The sequence below is a fragment of the Cryptomeria japonica genome, chromosome 3 (assembly GCF_030272615.1).
Source record: "Cryptomeria japonica chromosome 3, Sugi_1.0, whole genome shotgun sequence".
NCBI lineage: Eukaryota > Viridiplantae > Streptophyta > Pinopsida > Cupressales > Cupressaceae > Cryptomeria > Cryptomeria japonica.
Genome location: NC_081407.1, coordinates 123,758,607 through 123,781,761, shown reverse-complemented (window position 1 = coordinate 123,781,761; position 23,155 = coordinate 123,758,607). Strand labels below are relative to the sequence as shown.

Here is a 23,155-nt window from a genome sequence, read left to right as displayed (position 1 = left end):
TTTGTGGTGTTTGAAGTGCAGAAATCCGCCACGCCATATATGATCCGCTGTGCTGGGCGTGACTTTTTGTGAATTTACTGGGTTTCTTCTCTAGGAAAATCCACGGACTGTCAGTTTCAGGTTATCATGGTAAGCAACACCTCTCTGCCATTATTGATTTGTGACTGAAAAATGCGCGATATGCTGTCATGATGGTTCTATTTTGATCTTTGTAGCACAAATTTTCTCCTTCATATGGCCGATTCTTCTGAAAGTGATTTTTGAAAATATTTCGTCCATTATGACTGAAAGATATTTCGATTTTCTGCAAAAAAATATTTGCAAATAACTGTAAAAACTTGTTGCTGAAATGCCAAAAAATCGACATGGCTCCCCCGCAAACTTGAATCTATCTGCACTATTGGGGTTGCATACTCGGATTTTGTGATCATGCCTTGGAGGTCATGGAATACTCCCTATGCGTTGGATCTCCAACCTTGGTGTGTCTTTGAAATCTTTAATGGTTTGTTCATTCATGCCCTGACTGTTATAACTGTTGTGTTGTCATCTTTAGGCTGCTATTCCATTATTTTTCTGAGCTCTCAAACCGTAATCATCTTGACAGTAATCTAGTCCATGGATGTGTTACTGTATTTTATCTGTGTATTAGCATCTTCATAGTGATTAAAGTTGTGAAGTCCCCTCTGAGAAGTAAACAGGACACCATGACCATCCTTGCTAATCTTTTAAAATCAGCACTGTATTTGTCCTTTCCATAATAGCTCAAGGGCACCATTACCTTGAGAGTCAATGTGACCTTTTAATTGTGCTAGCTCTTAGAAAAAAGACTGCATTCATGGATTTGAGAGGATAGGACATTTTTAGAATGTTGCTACAAAATTCTGATAAAATGAATGGAATAATTGATACCTTCGGCTTTGATTTTTGTCCAAGACAGTAAGACTGATTTGCTTCTTCCATGCATGCTCTCTGTGACTTTCAATAATTGGACTGTCATTGCATCTTTATAGGCTCTCCATCATGACAATTCCTCCTTTTATGGTTGTTCTTCAAATGCATCATGACTACATCTTTTGTTAGGGACTATATGCCTTTCTTTGATGACACTGTAACAGTGTTGTCTGTAACTTAGCATGTCGGGCTCAACCCTTGTGGGAGCCCATTTCACCCCACATGCTAAAAATGAACATGATCAGATTTGTAGCTGCACATGAAGCAAACATGTTAGAAATAACATGCCTATGTATGATGACTTTCTTGATTTCTCTTGGACAGCTAAAATATGCATCTCCTTTCTTTGCACATCAAGACTGACTTATACATGTATAAGTGAATGCTCATGTATAGTGTATGACCTTTCATTGCTTAGAACACAGTTCTAACCTATTGCCTATTGAATCATGCAGGAAAAAGGAGCACTGAGGACCTCGGAAGCAAGGAGGAGCAGGATGACACCAGCAGATTTATGGATCAGCCAACAAGCGCCAGTCATTCAGGCAATGGCTGGTCACCCTCTAGACATGCATTTTTAGCATTTACTCATTCATGTATAATTTAGCTTTCATGTGCATCATGCATATTGAATGAACATGGTCAGTCTCACGGCTTATTGTGTGAGACATGCATTCTATCATTTTAATAAAGATTACATTCTTTCCGAAAGACTTGCCTAATCTTTCTATGCTTCGTACATTTATATCAATGAAATGCTTTTACTTTGCAATCTTTGCTTTCTGCATTCTTTTGAGGTTATTTCATTTGTAATGAAATGCAACATAGAGAGGCCATTAAATACCACTTGCTCAAAAAAAACAAAAAAACTTAGTGGCTCTACCTGATTGAGCCTGTAGGTGAAAATCTGGTAATAGGAACATATGATGTCAATGGTGCAGGAGCACCAGGAGCCTCAATGTTGCCTTGTGAAGGTTTTAGTTTTGTTTTAGTTGTAATAAGGTCCTATGGACCATTTCATGTCATTTCCAATCATTTGTAATCAGTTCATTTCAATTGTAAGGTCTTTGACTCAATTTGGGTCTTGTAGTCCTACAAGCCCCTGATTGGGTCAACCATGCTCAAACCATTCCAAGGATGTCCAAAATGGTTGTAGATGTTGTTTTTAGTCTAATATGATCCTTTTTGATGTGGATCAATGGTCAAGGTCATGCTTGGAGTCATACTAATGTAATGGTTAAAAGTTGTCAACTTTACAACATTTACACTTTTTGATGTAAATGGGTTCCCAACGGTCACCCACTTTGAAATTCGGTTGGGGATAGTTGGGAAGACCCTCATCATTCTTTATAAGGCCTCTTGTGGGTCGAGGCCAACTTGTTGGTGAATTTTGGAGAGAAAGCAACACTAAAAACTCTGATTTCCTGCATTTTTAACTGTTTTTTCTCTATTCTTGTGATCAGTATGAATTTGTACGACACTGTAAGGACATGAGGGTCACATGTGTTGAAATGATTAGCTAGTTCGGATCATATTTTAATGTTGCCTTGTGGCAATTAAAATATTATCTTATTGTAATAAGGTTAAGCGATTTATGCCTAATAGGGCTGGGCCTAAATGTAACGTGTGGATTAAGCAATTTATGTTTATAGGGCTGGGCCCAAATGTAACGTGTGGTTAAGCACTTCATAGGGCTGGGCCCAAAAGGAAATGTGTCACAAGTTGCAAGTTAAGTAGGCCCCAAATTGGGTGCCAAAGTGCAAAGTGAAATATGTAAAACAAAGGGAATTAGTTAAGGCCGACTTAGAAGACTTGAACATAAATCTTGTATATAAACAAGATTCATTCTACACAACAAACATCCTTATCAAGTGTTGTCAACCTTATGCAAGAACAGTCAGCGAATTTGGCATGGTAGAGAGCGATCCATATCTTCATCCTTGAGCGAATCCATTGGACAACTTGCTGGGCAAGGTGGTGCGCTATACTTCAGTGATCTCCCTCTTCAAGTGGTGTCGATATTCCGCTCTCTCTGAAGACACACTACAGCTGCATATGGTAGGTTCAATCTGCCCTAGATTGGCAACCAAATCAGATAAGTAATCTGATTCATGTAATCTGCTTATAAATAAGGAACTGATCTGAATCTTTGATGTTGGGTTTTTTTTCCTTCAAGAGGGAGGTTTTCCCAGGGTACTTGTGTCTTGTGTTGTGTGCTTTTATTATTATTTCTGCTTATTCTCAGTCTGTTTATAATTTAAGCAACTAGATTAACATCTGATTACCTAAAATCAACAACACGGTCTGATAAAGGGGAGAGTTACCTACCTTTTGGCGTTAATTTGATGCAAAACCAATAAGAGTTGAGGGAGATATTGAAGATTTTCTAAAAGTGGTCTGAAAACCCTCCTTATCTAGGGTTTGGTCAATAAAAAGATGATTTCTCCACATTCCATTGGGGTTAGAACATGAAACCTGGTGGAATGTTTGGTTTTTGTGTGTTCTTAGAGATTTTTAAGGTTGCAGGGCAGGAGAATGAGTTTGGAGGAAGATATTCGAAACCCTAAGTTACATCCCACTTCTGCCCTAGTTGTTTATGTGCAGTATTTACGCCATGATACATGTTAACCCTAGTGCATTTTTGATATACTTGTAAGATGTTTAATGTGCCCTAGTTTCATGCTTTAATTGATGGATATGTTAAGATGATTATGCATATGTGAATGATGACAATTATGCTTTCAATGATGATTTGATGGACTTTGATTGATTAATTGATGAATTTACAGTTAACAATATGATATAATATTTTACTTTTGTCAATGAATTATTAATTGTCAGAACTGGACAAGATTTGGATCTAACTGATTTCATTGGCCAAGTGTGTGTAGGAGACCGTCGTCCTCCACGAAGGGAGGGAAAGTATCATCAGGTCAGGAGGTAAGGGAAAGAAAGAACTCGATGTCATCTGAAAACCCTAACCTGAGTCAGGTAAACTTATGTTGACCTTGTCAAACCTTGTTAGCCATTGCGCCAGGTACCCTAGAGGGTCAGTGCAGAGAGTGTAGGGTTCATAACCCTCGGTTTTGTCGCTTCTCAAGGTAATTTTTAATTATAATTATTATTATTAATTATTTCATTAATTATTAATCAAATTTTACTGTGACTAATGTTTCTTTTTATTGTGTATATATATATGTATATGAATATATATATTACATATATATCTTATGTGAATACCTAGGTACGAGAGTATGTATACATGGTCGTATACGTACTCCGCAGTCAGGTATACATAAGATGTATGGGTTGTTTATATATATATAAATATATATGAATATGTATATTTAAATCAATTAATTATATTGCAAGACAAGGTTTATTTTTTTATAAATAAATTAATATTTAGCCAATTTTAATTGGCAACTCAATAAAGCAAGTAAATGAAATGAAAGGGGAAGACACGTTATTAAATCTCTCCTAAAGTCGCTATGTGAGTTGGCTTGGAATATTTGAAAGTGATGAGGGGAAATAAGTTTTAATTGAAAACATTTTTACCTTATTCATAAACGCTATGATGGGCAAGTTATAATATTTTATTGGGCATATAGGAGGTTTGATTAAAAAAAGAGTAATGCAAATTAAAACCATTTTATCGCCCATCCTTGGTATATGCTTTATCGGGCACTTGAAGGAATAGGGATTTAATTCTTTTGTCAAAAATTCATAACATATCAATATGGAGAAGATATTTTTCACAAGGTATAATTTTTGTGAGTGGGGAAAGCTTCCTCAAGAAGCCAAAATGCTGATCATGTGGGGAAGAAGCGCGGGAATGGCATAACTCTTGCTGGTAAATGAATCCGCCTGGTATTAGGGCGAATGAAGGAGGAAAACGTTTTGTGGAATACATAAGCAGATTGGGAAGAATAAGGACACACTTCACTTCATTCTTCTTTTCTTGGACGGCAAGAAAACGAGGGTTTGCTCTGCGTTTTAGCATATTTCGGTTATGCTCTTCCATCATTTTCCTACTGTGAATCACCATTTTCTGCTCTACGACTTCTAGTGAAGAAGTTGGGCAAAAGAGGGGTGCTGCAAACGACCTGTAGACATTTTCATCATTTTTCAGGTCATGTAATTTGGCTTATACCTGTGAATTTGATATTTCTTTCTTTTCTCTTCTCAATTCAGTTTCAAAAAAAAAAAAGAGGAAGAGCATGATATGCAGAAATGTACTCTAATATGTCTTGAAATTTCTGAATTATTTTTATTCTGTGGTTTGGATGTTGAAAAGTTTTCTAGAATGGGTAAAGGCTAACCCTTATGCAGTTTTAAAAATAAAATACGTACTACAGCTGCATTATTCTATGTTTAATTATAATTACTTCTTGTTGTTGGATGATTAGGAAGTAAATTTTTCTTCCAAATCTGCTCATAATCCATAAAGAAAGGATTACGTAGCTGTGACTGCATTTATTTATTTATTTATCTTATTATGAGAAGATGTAATAGGTTTTTATACGTATATATTTGTATATACATTAAGTATATATAAATATGTGTGTATAAAAACCTACACAACGGTCTCTACAAGTCTGATGTAAAATGTGAAAGTATAAAAGAACCTATACTTCCGATGTTGGACAAGGGTTTAAATAGTTTGCAAATTATAATGAAATTCATATATTATTTTCTGTTGTGACTATGCTGTTAGCTTCTTTTGAACAGCAAAACCCTGTTTCCTTCATAAAAATTGTGGGCAAACTATAGTTATCTGAGTTCTTTAGAAGAACTATAGGCTCTTCATTATATCAATGCTTGGTTATAAAATTTATATTCTCTCTGTTATGAAACCTAAACTATGGTAGCAGCCTTTATGAAAACCTAAGAGTATTATTACAAACCTCTGCTTACGATCTGGCTGTTACGTTGCTTTAAGAAAATTAAGCCTAAACCTGAAGAATCTGATAATACTTAGTGTATGTGAGGGTGCGGGTACAGGTGCATGCTTGTACATGTACTTTGACATATACCGGCAAGTATATACCAATGTGGTTTATAACTGGTAATACTTGATGTATATGTGAAGGAATTTGTACTCGTGTGTCCGTGTATGTGTACTTTAACATGTACTAGTAAGCATATTTCAGCATAGTGGTGCAGACTTATACCATTCAATTGAAGGGTGTTCATACCAGAGACAGCTTAATGAAGAATTTGATCTCATAATCAAGTTATTCAGGAACTTTCTTAGACTGAGAAGCCAGGACAGCTGTAAGATAAAATTATCTAATTGAGATTACCCTCTCTAGTTTAAGAAATTAACCTATACCCTAGCCTAGGAAAGCAGTGGGTAGAAGAGCACCATTGTACTTGATGCAGTTAGCATCACTATTGGGAGGTCACTCTCAAGATGCCAAGACAACAGAGACATGTCCGGCAAAGTTATATTCCATACTTAGGAATTGTGCGTACAATCTGGCGGCTCTTACGTCCCCTATTTTCCCAAGCCAGGGATTTAGTTGAAACATCATAAGTCATTGCAGTCTTGAATGAGAAAGAAATTAACGATAACATTTTAGAGTACTTAAATTGTTACAAATGAACACTAAACACAAGTTTGGACTTAGTTCCCATTTGAGTTCAATTGAACTCCTAGAACCTAGACTTATTGCCGAGAAGGGTGAGATCATTGATAGCGCGTTAATTCATGCTTACGGTGTAAAACCTTGGTCAAGGTGGTGTTGCGTAATGCATGCATTCGTCTGATATTTAGTACCAAAAACACCTCTAATCAGAAGCGTCATACTAGTAGGGAGTTACCCTTAGTGTATAACCGACTAATGTGTGTAGGTCCTAACACCAAGTCTCAGATGGCATTGAGTTCTCTTTTTCCATTACCTCCCTGCGAAGGGTCGGGCCAATCCAGTTGGATATGGCACAGGGGACTAGATAGTCTGTGGTTGGACGGAAAAGCACCCTAATGATACTTTCCCTCCTCACCAGTATCACGACAGAGTTTTGAAGTTCAGAATTTTAGCATCAGTTGAAAAGTACTCTCTAAACCCTTTCTCTTTCATTTCTTGCAATGTTGTTTATTTCTTTATCTTACATATATGTTTGATTTTAGTTCAATGTAATTACTTCCAGTTATCATTATCCTTGTTATAAAAAATAAAATAAAAATTCTCTTCCTTTCATGTTACTTGTAATGATTATGATAACGGCTATATATTGCAACGGTTACATTTGTTTCAGTTAGTTACATTTTTGAATAAATGTTTCTTAAATTTTTTAGCATGTTACCATGGTATCAGAGCACTGGGTTCAACACTGAACCTAGGGCTCACCACATCAGCAAAAACTTAGAATAAGAAAACTAAAACAAAATACTTGGCATTGTCCAGGATGTTTCGCACAACCAAACGAAAACAAGCACGTGACCCGGTTTACCTTCAGCTGTGGAAGGTAATCAATCACAAGTATGATTACTCATACTGCTCTTTGTCGTCTGATGACAAGACCCTAGCTAATGCCCTAAAAAGAATTGTCAAGGAAAGACAACCCTGGACTACTGCCAGAAAGGTAGCAGTACAAACTAAAATATTAGCAAACAAAGCACCGAAACCGGTTAAACCTGCAACTGAAGAGATGAAATATAATACAGCTGTCATTCATCCCGAACCTGAGGAACCGAAGACGATTCACATACCCCGACCTGGTTTCCGATTGGTACCCTTTTCCGATTTTGAGGGGCAAGAAGAGCCCCTCACAGAATCGGAAAGTAGGCCTTAGAGAAAGAGCCTTGTATATAGTGAAGTCTAACCCAAACTATTTTTTTTGAGAGTAACCCTTTGATAGGGTTACATTGTATATATTGAAACTTAAACCTCACTTACTTTTGACAACAGTTTCAGATAACATTTTTCATGATATATATATGTGGATAGTTAGATGGTAAAATTTATGTTTTCTTTTCATGCTCTTATTGTTGAAATTAGATAGAAAACTAAAACTTCATATACTGTAATAACAAGTTTAACAAGAACTATAACATGTCTCATCACTAGGAAGGTGGGGGAGAATCCGGAGGTCCGGAAACATCAAATGATAAACTAGACAAACTTATCCAAATGGTTCAAAACACGCAAAACAGGCTCCAAGACTTGGAGCAGAGAGTAAGTGGCCACACTAATACACCCAGTGTTGAATATGAGTCTCAATTTAGAGACCAGTATACTGAGCAGGAACACACTCGTCAGAGTGGGTTCCAAGAAACACAAAACCATAACCATAACCGTAAGGGAAAACACCTTATGGGGGTCATATCGAAGGATATGAAGAAAGTAAAACCTCCGTAGTATGATGGGTTTGAAGGAGGAGATGCCGCTGAAGCCTAGCTTACAGGCATGGAAAAGTACTTTGAGATCAGAGATTATAATGAGAACATGAAGGCTATCTGGGGAGCCTATCAACTAACCAGAGAAGCTGCCAATTGGTGGGAAAACAAAAAGGCCGAACTTGGCCTGAGATCAGACAATATAACTTGGAGCAAATTTGTGGAGGTATTTAGGCAAAGGTGGCTACCACAATTATTTTTCGAGCAAAAACTGACAGACTTCCAGGACTTAAAGCGAGGAGAACTTTCTGTTCGTGCTTACTGGGAAAAATTCACACATCTCCTGAAGTATGTACCTCACTTCCAAGTAGACGAGAAATAGAAGATCAGAAAGTTTATCATGGGTTTAAATAACCGAATAGGTGGTTCGGTAGATGTTATAGCTCCAACCACTATGGATGAAGCCTATGAAAAAGCTGTTAGGCAAGAACAAAAACTCCGTAAGGACGATTCCATAAGAGATAGAAACAAGAAAAAGAGTAACTGGGGACAGTCTTCTCGAAATTTCAAGAAGAAGGGAGACAGATATGGGGTCAACAATAAAAACAGTAAAGGGTTCCAAGGGGGGCAGCAAAACAACCGTAGAGATAGTAAAGGCTTTGATAAACCCGGGAGGGACAATGGTGGAAATAACAACAAATCAGAAAAGAAGGGACCACCAGGGGGTTGTTTTAATTGTGGTGGCGATCACTACACCAACCAGTGCCCAGCTAAACCATCAGGAGGGGAACAACAGAGGAACCCACTGCCACCTCAGCAGGCAGTTTTCCAACAAAGAATTCATGCAGCAGTTGATAACTGCAAAGTTGAGTACCAGTTCATGCCGGCGGAGACTCCAGGCACTTTATACGGTATTCCCATTACTATACTCATTGATATAGGAACCACTGAGAATTTTATTTCTCCAAAATTGCTTAGTAAGTTTCATAGGAGAGCTAGTTATATGGCTAACTCATGGACAGTGGAATATGCAAACCAATCAAGAGCTCAGGTAGAGCAATGCCTATTTGGGGCAAGAATAGAATTTCCAAACTTTACCACCGAAGTTGACTTGTTTGTAGCACCACTAGGCACGTATGATGTCATTTTAGGTATGAAGTGGTTGGGACAGGCTGATAGGGCTAGGGTCAATTGTTTTGACACGTTTGTGGAGTGTTAGGATGATTATGGCAACAAAGTATTCTTGCAAGGCATCCAACGGGAAATCAGATTACAGCAACTTTCTGCCATGCAGCTGAGCCGAAGCGAAAAGAAAGGGTGTCAGGGGTTTGCGGTAAAAATGGAAGAAATCGGTAATGCAAAGGATGTCCTATATCAGGATGATATGATGATGTATGAGAATTGAAATCATAATGCATAGGAGTTTGGTGAGGTTGAGGAACCAAAAGAGCCTTTTGAAGTGAAATACCCCGACCTCCAAGATTTTCAGGATGTATTTCCAGAGGAATTGCTTGGTTTACTGCCAAAAAGGATATTCGATTTCTCCATCGAATTAATACCAAGGGCAGCACCAGTATCCAAAGCTCCTTACCGTATGACAATGGTCGAGTTAATGGAGTTAAAGGCCCAACTTCAGGAACTTCTGGATAAAGGATTGATAAGACCTAGTGTGTCGCCTTGGGGGGCACCAGTAATCTTTGTCAAAAAGAAAGATGGGTCTCTTCGACTTTGCATAGATTACAGGATGTTGAATAAGTTGACCATCCGAAATAGATATCCTCTACCCCGCATTGATGATTTATTTGATCAAATGTATGGAGCAGCAGTCTTCTCCAAGATCGATTTGCGATCAAGGTATCATCAGTTGAGCTTAAAGGATGAGGATGTTAGGGGTCAATAACACATGTTAGTTTATAGTTGGTTGGTGTGTTTTATGTTTTGTTATGTATGAGTTGTCGAGAGGTTCCCATGGAGTAGTTGGTAGTTAGTGACAGTTGGCAACCTGGCCAACTATCGGGTCTATATAATGTATGGATGGAACCTCGACAAGTTAGCATTGTACTGGCATATTTGGAATCCAATAAAGATATCATCACTCTGCCATAGTTGTTCTGTAATTGTTATCTATGCTTTAATATACATGAATGTTCTTGTTATATGAGTTGTTGGTACGTGAGGAATATCTCTGTTTACCCATGAGTTTACCAACCTCACCATAGGGACTAAACATTTTGGCATCGTTGCTTGTACAAACCTGGAGATAACTATGGCTGCAGGCGGAAGGAATTAATGGGCTGGCCATTCAACCGGCAATTGACTGTCATAGACAACGACACACACGAAGAAAGAATCAAGGAAGAGGCACGAGAGGATCAGTTCACCACAGACTTGGTAGAGTTGTGGGACATGTCGGTCACGCAGTACGTGTCGAGGGAGGCTTAGGAGAGAGCCGTCTCTGAAGGCAAGGTATGTGGTGAACTCACCGTCAACACTCTCGTCTTTGATCTACTCGGGAGCATTCCAAGATTGCTCACCAGAATCTGATTGCACTCCAAGACCGAAGGGAGGAAACTGCATGGGAAGTTCGTCAGCAACAAGTACTGCAAAGGTACAAAGAGCGGAACCGTAGGGAGGAAGAGGAAAGGGATACAAGCCGACACCATACCCTCAACACTTAATGCCCCTATGGCTAAACAGAGATAGACATACCACTACCATCGGAGGAGTAGATGAGGGAACCATACGGAGATCTCTCCACATAAAAGAATAGGTCGAGCGAAGACGACGACTAAGGGAAGTTGCTGACTCGAGGAGTCTTGAGAAATGTAGCAGAAGTCGAAGTGTGAGTCGGAGTCGTAGTCGGGAGAGACAGAGACCGTGTACGTGGAAGGAGTTGGAGGAGGTCGCCCGGAACCTGCCACTTTGAGACGTAGCGGAGGAGGATCTCGTCGACTAGGCCCCACACTCGATGTTGAGTGAAGACTCCAGAGCTGAGTCGCAGAGCAGTCCATCGGAGTAATTTGAACAAGGAGAGGAGGCGGTACAGGATCTGCACGAAGAGATCGCCAATATTTTTGAAATGACATTATCTTGCATCAGGAATTTGTCCTTGACGGAGGAAAACAAAATAGTAGGGTCAGACCCAGAAACCCCGGGAAGGAGGGACTATAGGAGTGAGGGTGACCAAGGCGCGAAGGATAGGGGTGGACGCGTAGAAGGCTCGTGGACGGAGCAATACGGTCCAACCCAGTCAAACGCGGACGGTACCTTCCAAGCATATAATAACTTCCAGGCGCTACATAAAACCCTCCAGACGAAGGCAATGGCACACACTCCAAAGAAACAAAAGCTTCCAAAGTTCAAGGGCGACGGGTCGAGGACCCCGTACGACATTGTAAGACATGCGTGACCATCTAGGAGGCAAATGCCAGGACGACTGGGATTACTGGTTGAAGGCATTTCCGGCTACCCTGCGAGGAATAGCAATTGACTGGTATACAGATTTGGATGCCTAGTATAAAGCATCATGGAACAACTTGAAGAAGGCCTTCCAAGAGGAGTTCAAACTCCTACGTGATGACAATGAAATCATGGCAGAGATTTACAATACCAAGCAGGGAAAAAGTGAGATTTACAACAGAAGGTTGAGGGAACTGCTCAACAAAATGGAGAACCAGCCAGCTGATGGCTTGAAGAAGAGATGGTTTGTCGAAGGACTGGTACCATCCCTCAGACGGAAGATGAAGGTGGTCCCTCTGCCCTCATATGACGAAGCATACAACCATGTGATGGATATTGAAAGTGAAAATAAGACATCCCGAGGGAAACACTGAGTGAGTGATGGTGATCATACGGATGAAGACAGTGACAGGGAATCTAAGACCGTGCAAGCACTTCGAAGGGATATGATGAGAATAATGAAAGAATTGAAGGATGACAAAGAAAATGGCAAGGAGGGAAAGGAACTGTGGTGCACCAACTATAAGACAGAAGAGCACACTAAGGGGAGTTGCCCTCGAAAAGCCTTCTGTGACATCTGCCAAGTAATGGGACATTCCATCAAGGAATGCCCATACAGCCTGAAAATATGGAGCACCCAAGTGCTCTTCACCCAGCCCGACCAAGTCACACCGCCAGCAGCACCTCCGAAGCCGGCAACAAACTCGGATGCCTCTCCTGGAGGGTACCGAAACAATCGCCAGGGTAACAACAGGTCCAACAATAGCACGTCGAGGAGTAGAATTCAGTAGGATGCAAAAGGACGACCCATGATCCAATGCCAAAAATGCAACAAATGGGGTCACTTTGTGCAGGAATGTCAAAATGGAGATTGTGCGGGGAGTTTGTTGCGCAAATGGTGTGCTCTAGAAAATCACGAGGACACAGAGTGTCCAAAACAAAAAGAGGTGAATATGCTGGAGGTAAAGGAACCAGAGGAAGGTGTACTGGCAATCAAAAGATTGCAAAGTAAGAAAGCCAAGTACCATGACCCTCTCACGGAAAAGGAAAGACTCTGGGAGGCCAGGGCAGACATTGAATGTGCAATGGTAGAAGAACGGGGGCCTCGCACCCGGCTGCCAGTACTCCACTTCAATCGTGACCGGAAAAAACTATCATTAAGCAAATGTTACAGACCACTATACTCGTACGGGTATCCGACCTCCTACAAACCATGCCGCAGTTGAGGATGGCCTTGACAAATGCAGCCGGTGACACCACTGCCAACCAGGAACACCGAACGGCGACAAAACCATCTAGTACGGCTCCAGTGACGAAACCTGGTATGGATGCCATAGACCCTATGCTGCTCACAATAAGCATTGGACGGAAACCTGCCATGGTAGAAATGGAGATAATGGGGCAGAAGCTCACAAACGCGTGGGGGATTGAGAAGTATTTGATAGCATCCCGTACACCGTGGGAAACTCAGTATGTCAGTATTGACGTATATGGTGTCCCAATAGTACAAAGCTCTGGTGAATCGTTTGCATCCGGCAGTATCATATTCTGGCTTATGCATGGGAAGTGTTTGAAGGTCCTTGGATAGCATTCTACTACAAGTTTAGCATACGTGAAGTCTACCATCGGCAGTCACAGTTCAACTATCAGGTGCCTCTTAAAAAGATATTCCCTTCCTGCTCCTTGATGGAATATTTAATAAACTGGTATCAATGTTTATGAATAATGAATGTTCAAGTTTGCTATGTTTATCAGTGCTTACAAAAAATAGAATTTAAAACACTATGCGATGAACAAACAAGGAAGATTCCAAATTAAAATCGTATAAAGATGTTCATTCCCATCATTGACCGTGCTGTATAAACAAGTTCCTGTTTAATACTGGTTATACAACTAACTGCAATCAAATCCTAGCTAGGGAATTTTACAGCCCCCTACACATTTCTTCACAGATTTCTTTCGGTATTTGCAGAGGTGTTTAGATCATGCATACTATAGATTTTACTTGCTTGCCCTTGGACCCGAGTTAGGATTGCCTTTGGTCAAGACTCAGAACTAATGACCCCCATTTCGTTTTGCCCTTGCCGGCACAATATCAAGCATCAGTAGGGTCAGGGTTTTCTCGGTATTTTGGAAGGCATGGGAGGCTTTGTGATAACAAAAGAATGATTTTGTTTGAATGAAATCCCAAGCTCTCCCTTGTTTCACCATACGAAGGCAGGTTAAGGCAGACAGGGTCCCCTGAAACAGGGGTGTGTGTGCAGAACGCACAACACTATGATCTGGGAAACTTTGGGCCTATTTTAACTGATATCTGGTTCTAGTTATAAAAAATCCACTCTTGGGCCAAACTGACAGCACAATTTTATTTCCATGTCCCCAGAATGATACTGCATGTCTGTAGCATAAGCACAATAAAAGAACTGCAATTCCGATCTTCATTTGTGCTTTGGCTACAAAACAGAGAGTTTATATGAAAATCTACCATGGCATACTTACAGTCCTATTCAGATTCTGAAACTCCAAACAGCATAACTGTTTTCTCCATAATCTAAATCTGGCACCTTCATTTTATTCTACATATTGTTTTTGGATTGAATATGTAAGGCATTTCTGGTGAAGAAGTTCAAATCATGGAGATATTTCAGATTTTCTAGTCTGTTTTTTTTTCCATAATTCAAAGTACATCTCGTTTGCTTTGGGTGTGCATGGCTTATGCAAAATCTAGCACCAGATGGATAGAAACAATTCAATTTTTTAATCAAAATAAACTACCAATACAAATGCACTTCAATAATCAATTTATATATTTCAAAAGTGGAGAAAATTCGACTTTCATCTGTTGACAATGGTAATGGTGGATTGCCACATCTCACACAAGGCTATACCATGGAAACATCATACCCTATTTAATACAGATGTCTATTAATTCTTAGCAGACAGGTTGGCTTATTAGACGTGAATTCTGAGACAAGTTCAAAACCTGTCAACGCTATAAGGTAGTCAAATCTGTGAAGGTTTATAGTTGTAAACATATTTCAAGTTACTTGATTTGTAAATCACCACTTGAATGACACAAAGCATTCATCATGACTCAGCAGTCAGAAATAAAGGGATCATCAATTTATCTGCGTTTGATTAAAGCACAAGACATGGTAGAGAGAAAGAATTGCCATGAACCCAAAACAAACTAAGCCTAGGTTCTACTATAATGGTAGCAAGTATATGCAAAGGAAAATCAGCTAACTCAAGATTTAACTTTTATATGGATAGTGATTGTTGCGGTCATAGATAAAGCTTCCTCTAGAGATTACCCTTGTGCATACTGCAGTTTTTCATGAAGTATTGATTTTATAGAAGAAAAACCATCTGAATTCAACATATATTTTCTTCTTTGATTCTCCTAATTATTATTAGTATGTTTCTGTTAATTGTGACGGGATATATTTGGGAATATTTATTTCAAATTATTAATCTTGGTTTAGCAAATGCCTATATGGAGAATATAACTACTCTTGGCCTCCCTCTATTGGAGATTGAATCAAGATACAAGAAAAGAAGTATTCTACGGAATTTTCAACATCTATGCATAATTTTGGTTCAAATCAATCTCTAAATCAAAGAGTTCCCCAATTACCCTTTTGACTTTGAATCCAAATAACAGTTTTGAACATGTATGCAAGATTTTGGTTCAAATCACTCCTTCAATCAAAGAGTTCACCAATTACGCTTTTAACTTTGGATCCTAAACTTTTATAAACATTTGAAAGCTTTTATTATTTCATGTAACATCTAGTTTATCACTTGACTTTCATGCTACCATATATCCTGTGTAGAGGAGTGATTAATGTGGGCCAACACGCATCCTAGAATCATCAATTATTATTTATTCTATTTATAAACTGACTATCCTGTTATGAGGTTTTGAAAGCTGTGTAGTGTGTTGCAATAGTTTGTCTGTGTCAAATTCTACAAGATGTAAAACTGCTGAGTGGCAATAGTTTACATTTGTGCCTACATCTTGCTGTGGCCATGGAAAGCACGTAACAAATACCAAGTTTTTAATTTTAAACAGAGAAGTAAATACACAATTTTTAAAACACAGGAAGCAATTGCATTTGCTGTTATACCTGTGGTCAAAGTAGATTTTACTGAACCATAAGCCAGTCGCATATGACAGCCAATTGTAAGTAAATGTTAAATCTCTTGGAAAAATTCACATATCAAAGGCATTGGAGACCAAAATGCTAAGTCCGATCAAGAAATTGAAAAAGTAGCTCCCATTTTTTAATGACTGAGTACTTTGCATGATTGCCCTTAATGTTGAAATTCTCTTGCCATTAATGTCTGAATCAAGAATTGGGTAAAACAAATTTCCACTAAAGAAAACTCAGAATAGAAAAGCAATAATCTAGAAAAAAATTTAAAAAAAATACAAAAGGTGACGCACTTATTAAGAAGTTGTCGTTTTGCAGGATCAGCAAAGACAATCTGACCCAATTGTGCCCGGTCAACTTCCCTATTCTCTTGCAGAATGTCTTGTCCAAAAGTAGCTACTACCTTTTTCCACCCACCTGTGCCTTTTCTCAAGGCTGCCTGCAACATATTTCAAATTGAAATCCCACAAAAAGAAAAAATCAGCATCCCAAGATTTTATATCCAATAAACGATACCATGCGGACCATGAGACAATAGAGGGAATTTATGGAGATTAATATATGGCTAAAAGAGCTATACTGGCAAGATCAAGTTTTGTGAAATAGTTGCTTATAAATTATAAAAGATAGGATATCTTGATAAAATCAGGAAGCAGATGCAAGAAAACGAAAAAAAGTGCAATAGGACTAAACTGAAAATGACAGCCAAATTAAACAGGAAAATTGAATTCATCTAATGGACTTGAATGTCGGCCCTTAATTCTTAATAATTTTCCTTGGTATGTCAAAATTTTATAAAATAAACTATTTAACACTCCTTTAATGATTCTCTAGACATAAATCTCAAATGCCACAAGGAGCACTAAAACTATTAATGCAAAGTATATTCTTCTGTAATTTAGAATAATTGTAAAATAAAATCCAAACAGCTGCACATGGTATGTTATGCCCATTTCTTTGACAAGAACATGTAAAATTAAATGTTTGGTCCAGCCAACAGATCTGATGAACCACTTTTGAGATGTATATTTAAGTCTAAATATCTTTGCAACATCTGACATCTATCTTAGAGAGTAGCAGTATCCTATATATTGTGAAGCAAAGACATAGAAAGTGATACCTATATGAGCTACTTTATCTGCATCAACCACAGGAATACCATAGGAATGAAATTCCCTTGAGACTGTACTTTTCCCAGATGCAATGCCTCCTGTAAGCCCTACAATCCTCATTCTGACAATGAATATTCAAGAAGAGCACAGATAGGTTTCCCTGCAACATATAGTACTAGCAATTACACTTCAATGTGCAATGGGTATGCCAAAGCAATAGTACTATAGAAATCTAAAGTAAATAATGATTTATTCAAAAATTCAAATTTGTAATATCATTGGAATTAGTTGCCACTGCCCTGGTACACATGTATGCAAAATACAGAAGCAGGCACATGGTGCATGATTTGTTTGAAAAGGATGTAAAGCCAAATGCAATAGTTCCAATGCGTCTATGTAGGTGCAGAAATGTTTTAATGAACAGGTGCACCAACAATTTATACAACAATAACCATATCAACTTTTTTAAGCTTGCTATAATAATTGTTGGCACAAAAAAAAATCTTCTAAATAATGTACTCACACAAACCCATAGCAAAATCAACAAAAACCAATCAGAATCCCCTATTGACCTTTTTCATTAAAGCAATGAAGGCATGGCAACTGTAGTAAAATTGAGATAAGATCTCCTGAGTGGTCATTGAACTTCAGTAGCAAATCAAAGGAAAGCCAAATATAAAAATGGGATATTTATAGAGTATAGGTCAACTCATACTTTTGTGTTTGCAGAGCAGCATTATTTACAGAAGCGGATTTTTATTTAACCTTTGTGCTCTTGTTTTAAACATTTTAGGTCCAAACCACAAGCAATCTGATCCTAGAACTAGGAAATCAAATTTCCACCATTTTTTGCCTCATTTTTACATCACCCTAACAACAAAATTGCTTCAGAATCATAAATCAAGATACTAATGAGCTCACTATCATGGTGCTCCTTGGGAAACATTGATCCGAGAAAGGTGCATTGAGTCTGTTTTTATATTCTTTGTATCACTAATTCTCACTCGTTTGTTTTTCAACACTTGTTCTATATGGTTCGGAGCAAAAAGCTAGAGCTGTTGTATAATCCAACTATAAGTGCATTAAATTTAGTATGTAATAATTTTTGGTATCAATCAATATTCCTAATCTGTAGACAGAGTGCCTTCCACATACAAAAGCAGCACACACATATTACACCACTTGACAAGAACTGCAAAAGTAAGTCCTAGGATAAACTGCAAAATCTACAACCATCTCTTTTCTTCTCTTGGAAAACTCATGCAATGCCAACAATGTTGCCATGCATTGCTTAGAGACACTTCAACTGCAAGTAACATAACTTGGAAAGAAAAAGAAGGATAGCACAAAGGCCAAAACTAAAACAAAGCATTTGGAAATAAAGTGGAAACTTGTTGTTTCTAAAACCGCTCCTCATCCAACATTTGTACTACAACTTCAGCCATTATTTCAAAGAGTATCACAAAAAATAGTGGAAAGACTCATCAAAATGGCAATACCCATTTAAAGTATTCAACAAACAAAATAAATTTCTTAACCACAAATTCAAAACAAAACAAGAAAAGTTTCAGTTGACCTGCCTAGCCAATTCAAAACATTTTAGGCCATAGGAAGTGGAATATTATCCTATTCTACTACTTGGGTATTTTCTTTGTTAACTGCCTTTTTTCACATATTCACAATGTTACCCAGAAGTGCGTTTCCAGCCTTAAGGCACACGTTCTGGAAACGGAACCGTTTAGGGGACTTGGGGACAGCCAGAAACGTTTCCAAGCCATCCCGATCCCCGAAAATTTTCAGAAACCATCCTGGAAACTCGGAAAAAGTCAACCCTTTTTCTAGGGACCGTTGACCATCTCCGGGATGGCTGGGAACACCCAAGCCATCCCCTAACCGTCCCGGGGACGGATAGCCGTTTCCAGTGGTAGGGGCAATTAAAAAACAATTATATTTTTATAAAAAATATTTTTCAGTTTTCAGACGCTGCCATTAAAAAAAATTATTAAAGAAAGCAATTAAATTTTTTAAAGAAAATCCCTTATCACAGTGAGTAAATTATTTTTTGATTTTTAATAATTAATAAATATTATAATAATTTACAAACTGTCAAACTCAGTAAGCAATTAATTTTTTTATTTTTTTTTAAACAGTTTCGTTTCTGTTTCACTGTATTTCAATATAATATAATATTGATATACCATATCACATATCGATATCATATAGTATATTAATATATGATATCCATATAGTATTATATCGATATCATAATGCTTTCCCAAACAAGAACATTGCTTGGCGGATGGGAGTAGTTCACAACAGCGCTCAGGAAAATAAAAAAAAATACTGGTGAAAACGTGAAGTCAGAGACTCAAAAGTGAAAGGGTTATTAGAATTAGAATCAAGACTCTAATTTATAAATGTTATTATGTTGCTATGATGAATGTTTACTGTCTTACAATGTTCTATATATATATATATATATAGCCGTCCCCTGCTGTCCCCTATTCCAAAAAAAAAAAAAAAAAGTCTCGGAAACTCGTTTCCCCCATCCCGAAAACTTGGGGTAACATAGAATATTCATATATATTGATATTCCTAATCCCTATTTTATATGCTATGACCCTTGACACTTGCATGCATATATCTTTCTGTTGCTCATACCATTTTCCTTTCTCCTATTTTATCATCCTAGCCCTTTCCTTGGGAGCAATTGTCTTCGATCATACTTTGGGGGCACCACCTCAATTACATGCCTCCCCACCTTACAACTATTTGTCTTCTCCTACGTCTCATTACAATGTTGAAAATTGATTTGATTGCCCATTCATTGGGGGCGAATTTGCACTCTCACTAGGGGCATCTCCTATAAGTCCCCCTTCTCTCCTACGTTCCTCTATTCATCTTGGCAATTTTCCTTTCTCCACTTTACTATGTGATGATCCCAATTTGAAAAGGCCCATCGGGCTCCATGGTGTTGCCCAACACCCATCTCTTGTGAGTTTTGTTATAAATAAATTTGGAATTTTAAAACAAATAAAATTGTTTAAAATTCCCTTATCAGCTTAGGCCAACTTGTGATAATCTTTAATAATTAAATAAATAATTTATTGGGTCGACCTTGGGATGATGGGTACTCCAACACGGAACAAGCTCTTTTTATAGAGATGTGTTGTTTCTTTTTGGTCATGCTTGGAACTAATTAATAAGGTGTGGTGCACTGTGAGACTGTGTAACAGTCAGGTTAGTGGGACGGTACCCCTGCTGACCTTAGTCTTCCATTTTGAGCAGAACTTTACCAGCATTTCCAGATCGAGCTACACTTAGTTGTTGATGGAGCCATTTATTGTATGTGGGTTAGCTTTCCTCCTGTGCGCAGTTGATTGAAGAATCGAGCATACAGATAGCAATTTGATTGTCATAAGGATCGCAGTAGAAAGGAGGAATATTGAAGCATAGGACGCAACCTAGTTGGGTCAATTTTGAAGGGGTGTCAGATATCCCTTGTCATGTCTTCGATAGGCAAGGCTTGGACCTTGTAACTGGCATAGAGACATTCATCAGACCTAGGCATCTTTGATAATCAAAAGAAGAGATAATCTGCGCCAAGATGCTGAACATTAATAATTTCCTATTTGAATGTGTTCTGAACTGCAACACAGATGTGATCTGGGTAACCTTGTATCCCAGCCTCTGAGTTACCTCAATCTCCTAAATATGGTTATGATTCCTTCAAATTGAATGTTGAGTGAAAATCTGATATAATTTATGTGTAGGAAGTCTGTGTGTATTGCTTGTAAATGGGAAATACATTCGGTGTTATAATAAATTGAGTTCATTATGCAATAAAAATATCTATTCTATAAATTTTCTCTGTATTCAAAACGTTGTGTAGAAATCAAGTATTTGACAGTGGTACCAAAGCTTAAATCCTGACAGGTGTGGTGTTGATTGATGAGTGAGAGAGAGCTAAGGTACCAGTAGAGGGAGAAGAAAAGAGTACCAGTATGGGTGATCCGGTCGACGAGGAGGCAAGAGCTTTCTTTAAGAGGTCTGAGGAGCTTCATCTCACCATTTCTAAGACTTTAAAAGAAGTGGCCCAACTATTGAAAGGATTCAAGCAAGAACAGAATGGTGATAGATCTATTAGTGATAAGAGTGAGGGTAGCAATTCAAATAAAGGCAAGGCAATTACAGACGAGGAAAGGACTTCTACCAATACCCGATCATTCAAGGCTAAATTCCTGACTAATGAAGACATTGGTGGAAATCAACCCGACCAGCCCAAAGAAATGGACCACCTCTTAGTAGACTATAGCGCCTTGAGTGAAGCAATCAAGAACAACATGACATATACTGAATATTATGGTCTGAAATCTAAAGACGGTTGTAGGGGGAAAGTGTATGAGGAGGGGAAGGACATTCAGCACTGCTTGGGAAAGATTGCCCTCCCCAATTTTGATGGGACAAGCAGTACTACAGCAAGGTCATGGCTATAGAAGCTTGACACTTATTATTCTTTGAATCCAATGACGGAGGAAGAGGCCATTAAATTTGCCACCCTACACTTAAAAAGACTAGCACATGAATGGTGGTACCATGGCCTAGTAACTCAAGGGCACGATTCCATCTCCACCATAGAAGAATTTAGTCAAAGGCTGATCGAGAGATTTGATAGGACAGACCCGGAAGTCCATTTTAGCAATCTAGCACAATTGAGGCACAAAGGCAAGATCGAGGAGTATGTAGCTGAGTTCCAAAAACTTTTTGTTATGATACCTGATGTGACAGATACGAGACTCACAGTGCTCTTTGCTGAAGGATTAGTTGAGCCTCTAAAAGGATTACTTAAGGCCTTGAACCCTACAACATTCTAGGATGCCATCACCACTGCCCTCAACCTAGAAGATTCAATCGCAAGGGACAGCTTCAACAAGAAGCCAATTCCATCCATGCGGTCCAAAAAGTTGTTCCAAAGAAATATTATACCACCAAAGGTGCCAGCAGCAAAGACAAAACAAATGGATGCAAGTCATAGGGAACTAAGAAGGAGAAAATTGTGCTTCACATGCAAAGAACCTTGGCAACCGAGACATTGATGTTTAGGAAAAGGAAAAATACATTACATAGAGGTAATCTCTGATGAAGATACAGGAAGTAAGGAATTGAATCTAAAAATGAGACTTAGAAGGTAGAAGGACCAGCAAGAGGCACTCTAGCAGCACTCACAGGTGAACCACGTTATAGTGCATTCTGCATAAAAGGAGTCTTAAAAGGACAGCAAGTAACCATCCTTATTGATAGTGGAGCTACTTATAATTATGTCAATGGGGAAGTAGTAAAGAGACTCAGTCTAAACACAATCCCAATTGAAGCATTTGGTGTAAAGGTAGCTAGTGATACAACTCTCTCATGTACTCAGAATAAACCCCAAATGGAGTTGACAATGGGGGATTATAAATTGAAGGATGGCTTTTATTGTGATCGATATGGACATGGAGGTAGTCTTGGGATGTCAATGGTTGCATGCAATTGACAAGTATGAGACCAGCCACCAAAAAATGGAGATCTCTTTCCAACACAATGGAAAAAGGGTTGTACAATGGAAATATCAGCTAAAAGGATGGAACGAGTTTTCTGTAAAGGACTAGTAGCATGGGCAGCAGAATGCTTCATCCCTAATACAAATGTTGCTAAGAAGAAAGGTGTTCCCAATGTGCAGATCCAATCTATCTTGAATAAACACAACAAAGTGTTCAAAGACATTCCCCTGAGATTGCCCCCTAACAGAGGTTTTCAGCATATTATCGAACTTGAAGAAGGGGCAAAGCTAGTAATGATTACTTCATATCACCATCCAAAGGTATATAAGGAAGAAGTTGAAAAGGCAATCAAAGAACTACTGGATATGGGGCATATAAGGCCTAGTTCCAGCCCTTTTGCATCTTCCATAGTGCTGGTCAAAAAGAAAGATGGGACCATGAGGATGTGTATTGATTGCTGGGCTCTCAACAAGAGAACCATTAATAGTTGTTGCCCAATACCACGAATTGATGAGTTAATGATGAGCTACATGGGGCTAAGTATTTTCCCAAGATTGCTTTGCGTTCGGGATACCACCAAATCAAAGTTAGAGA

General features: G+C 38.5%; 1 protein-coding gene across 2 annotated transcripts in view; it reads right to left on the bottom strand.

The window, feature by feature from the left end:
- Nucleotides 1–23,155, bottom strand: part of LOC131038750 (dephospho-CoA kinase) — an 88,769-nt gene that overhangs the window by 44,945 nt on the left and 20,669 nt on the right. Inside the window, exons 2-3 of one of the 2 annotated variants that reach the window (XM_057971288.2) lie at nucleotides 17,030–17,181; nucleotides 16,203–16,344 (exon numbers count right to left, since the gene is read on the bottom strand). In XM_057971288.2, coding sequence (XP_057827271.1) covers nucleotides 16,203–16,344; nucleotides 17,030–17,141 — 254 coding nt within the window. In that variant the 5' untranslated portion in view covers nucleotides 17,142–17,181. The remainder of the gene's footprint in view (nucleotides 1–16,202; nucleotides 16,345–17,029; nucleotides 17,182–23,155) is intronic. The other variant, XM_057971285.2, reaches the window with a different exon arrangement.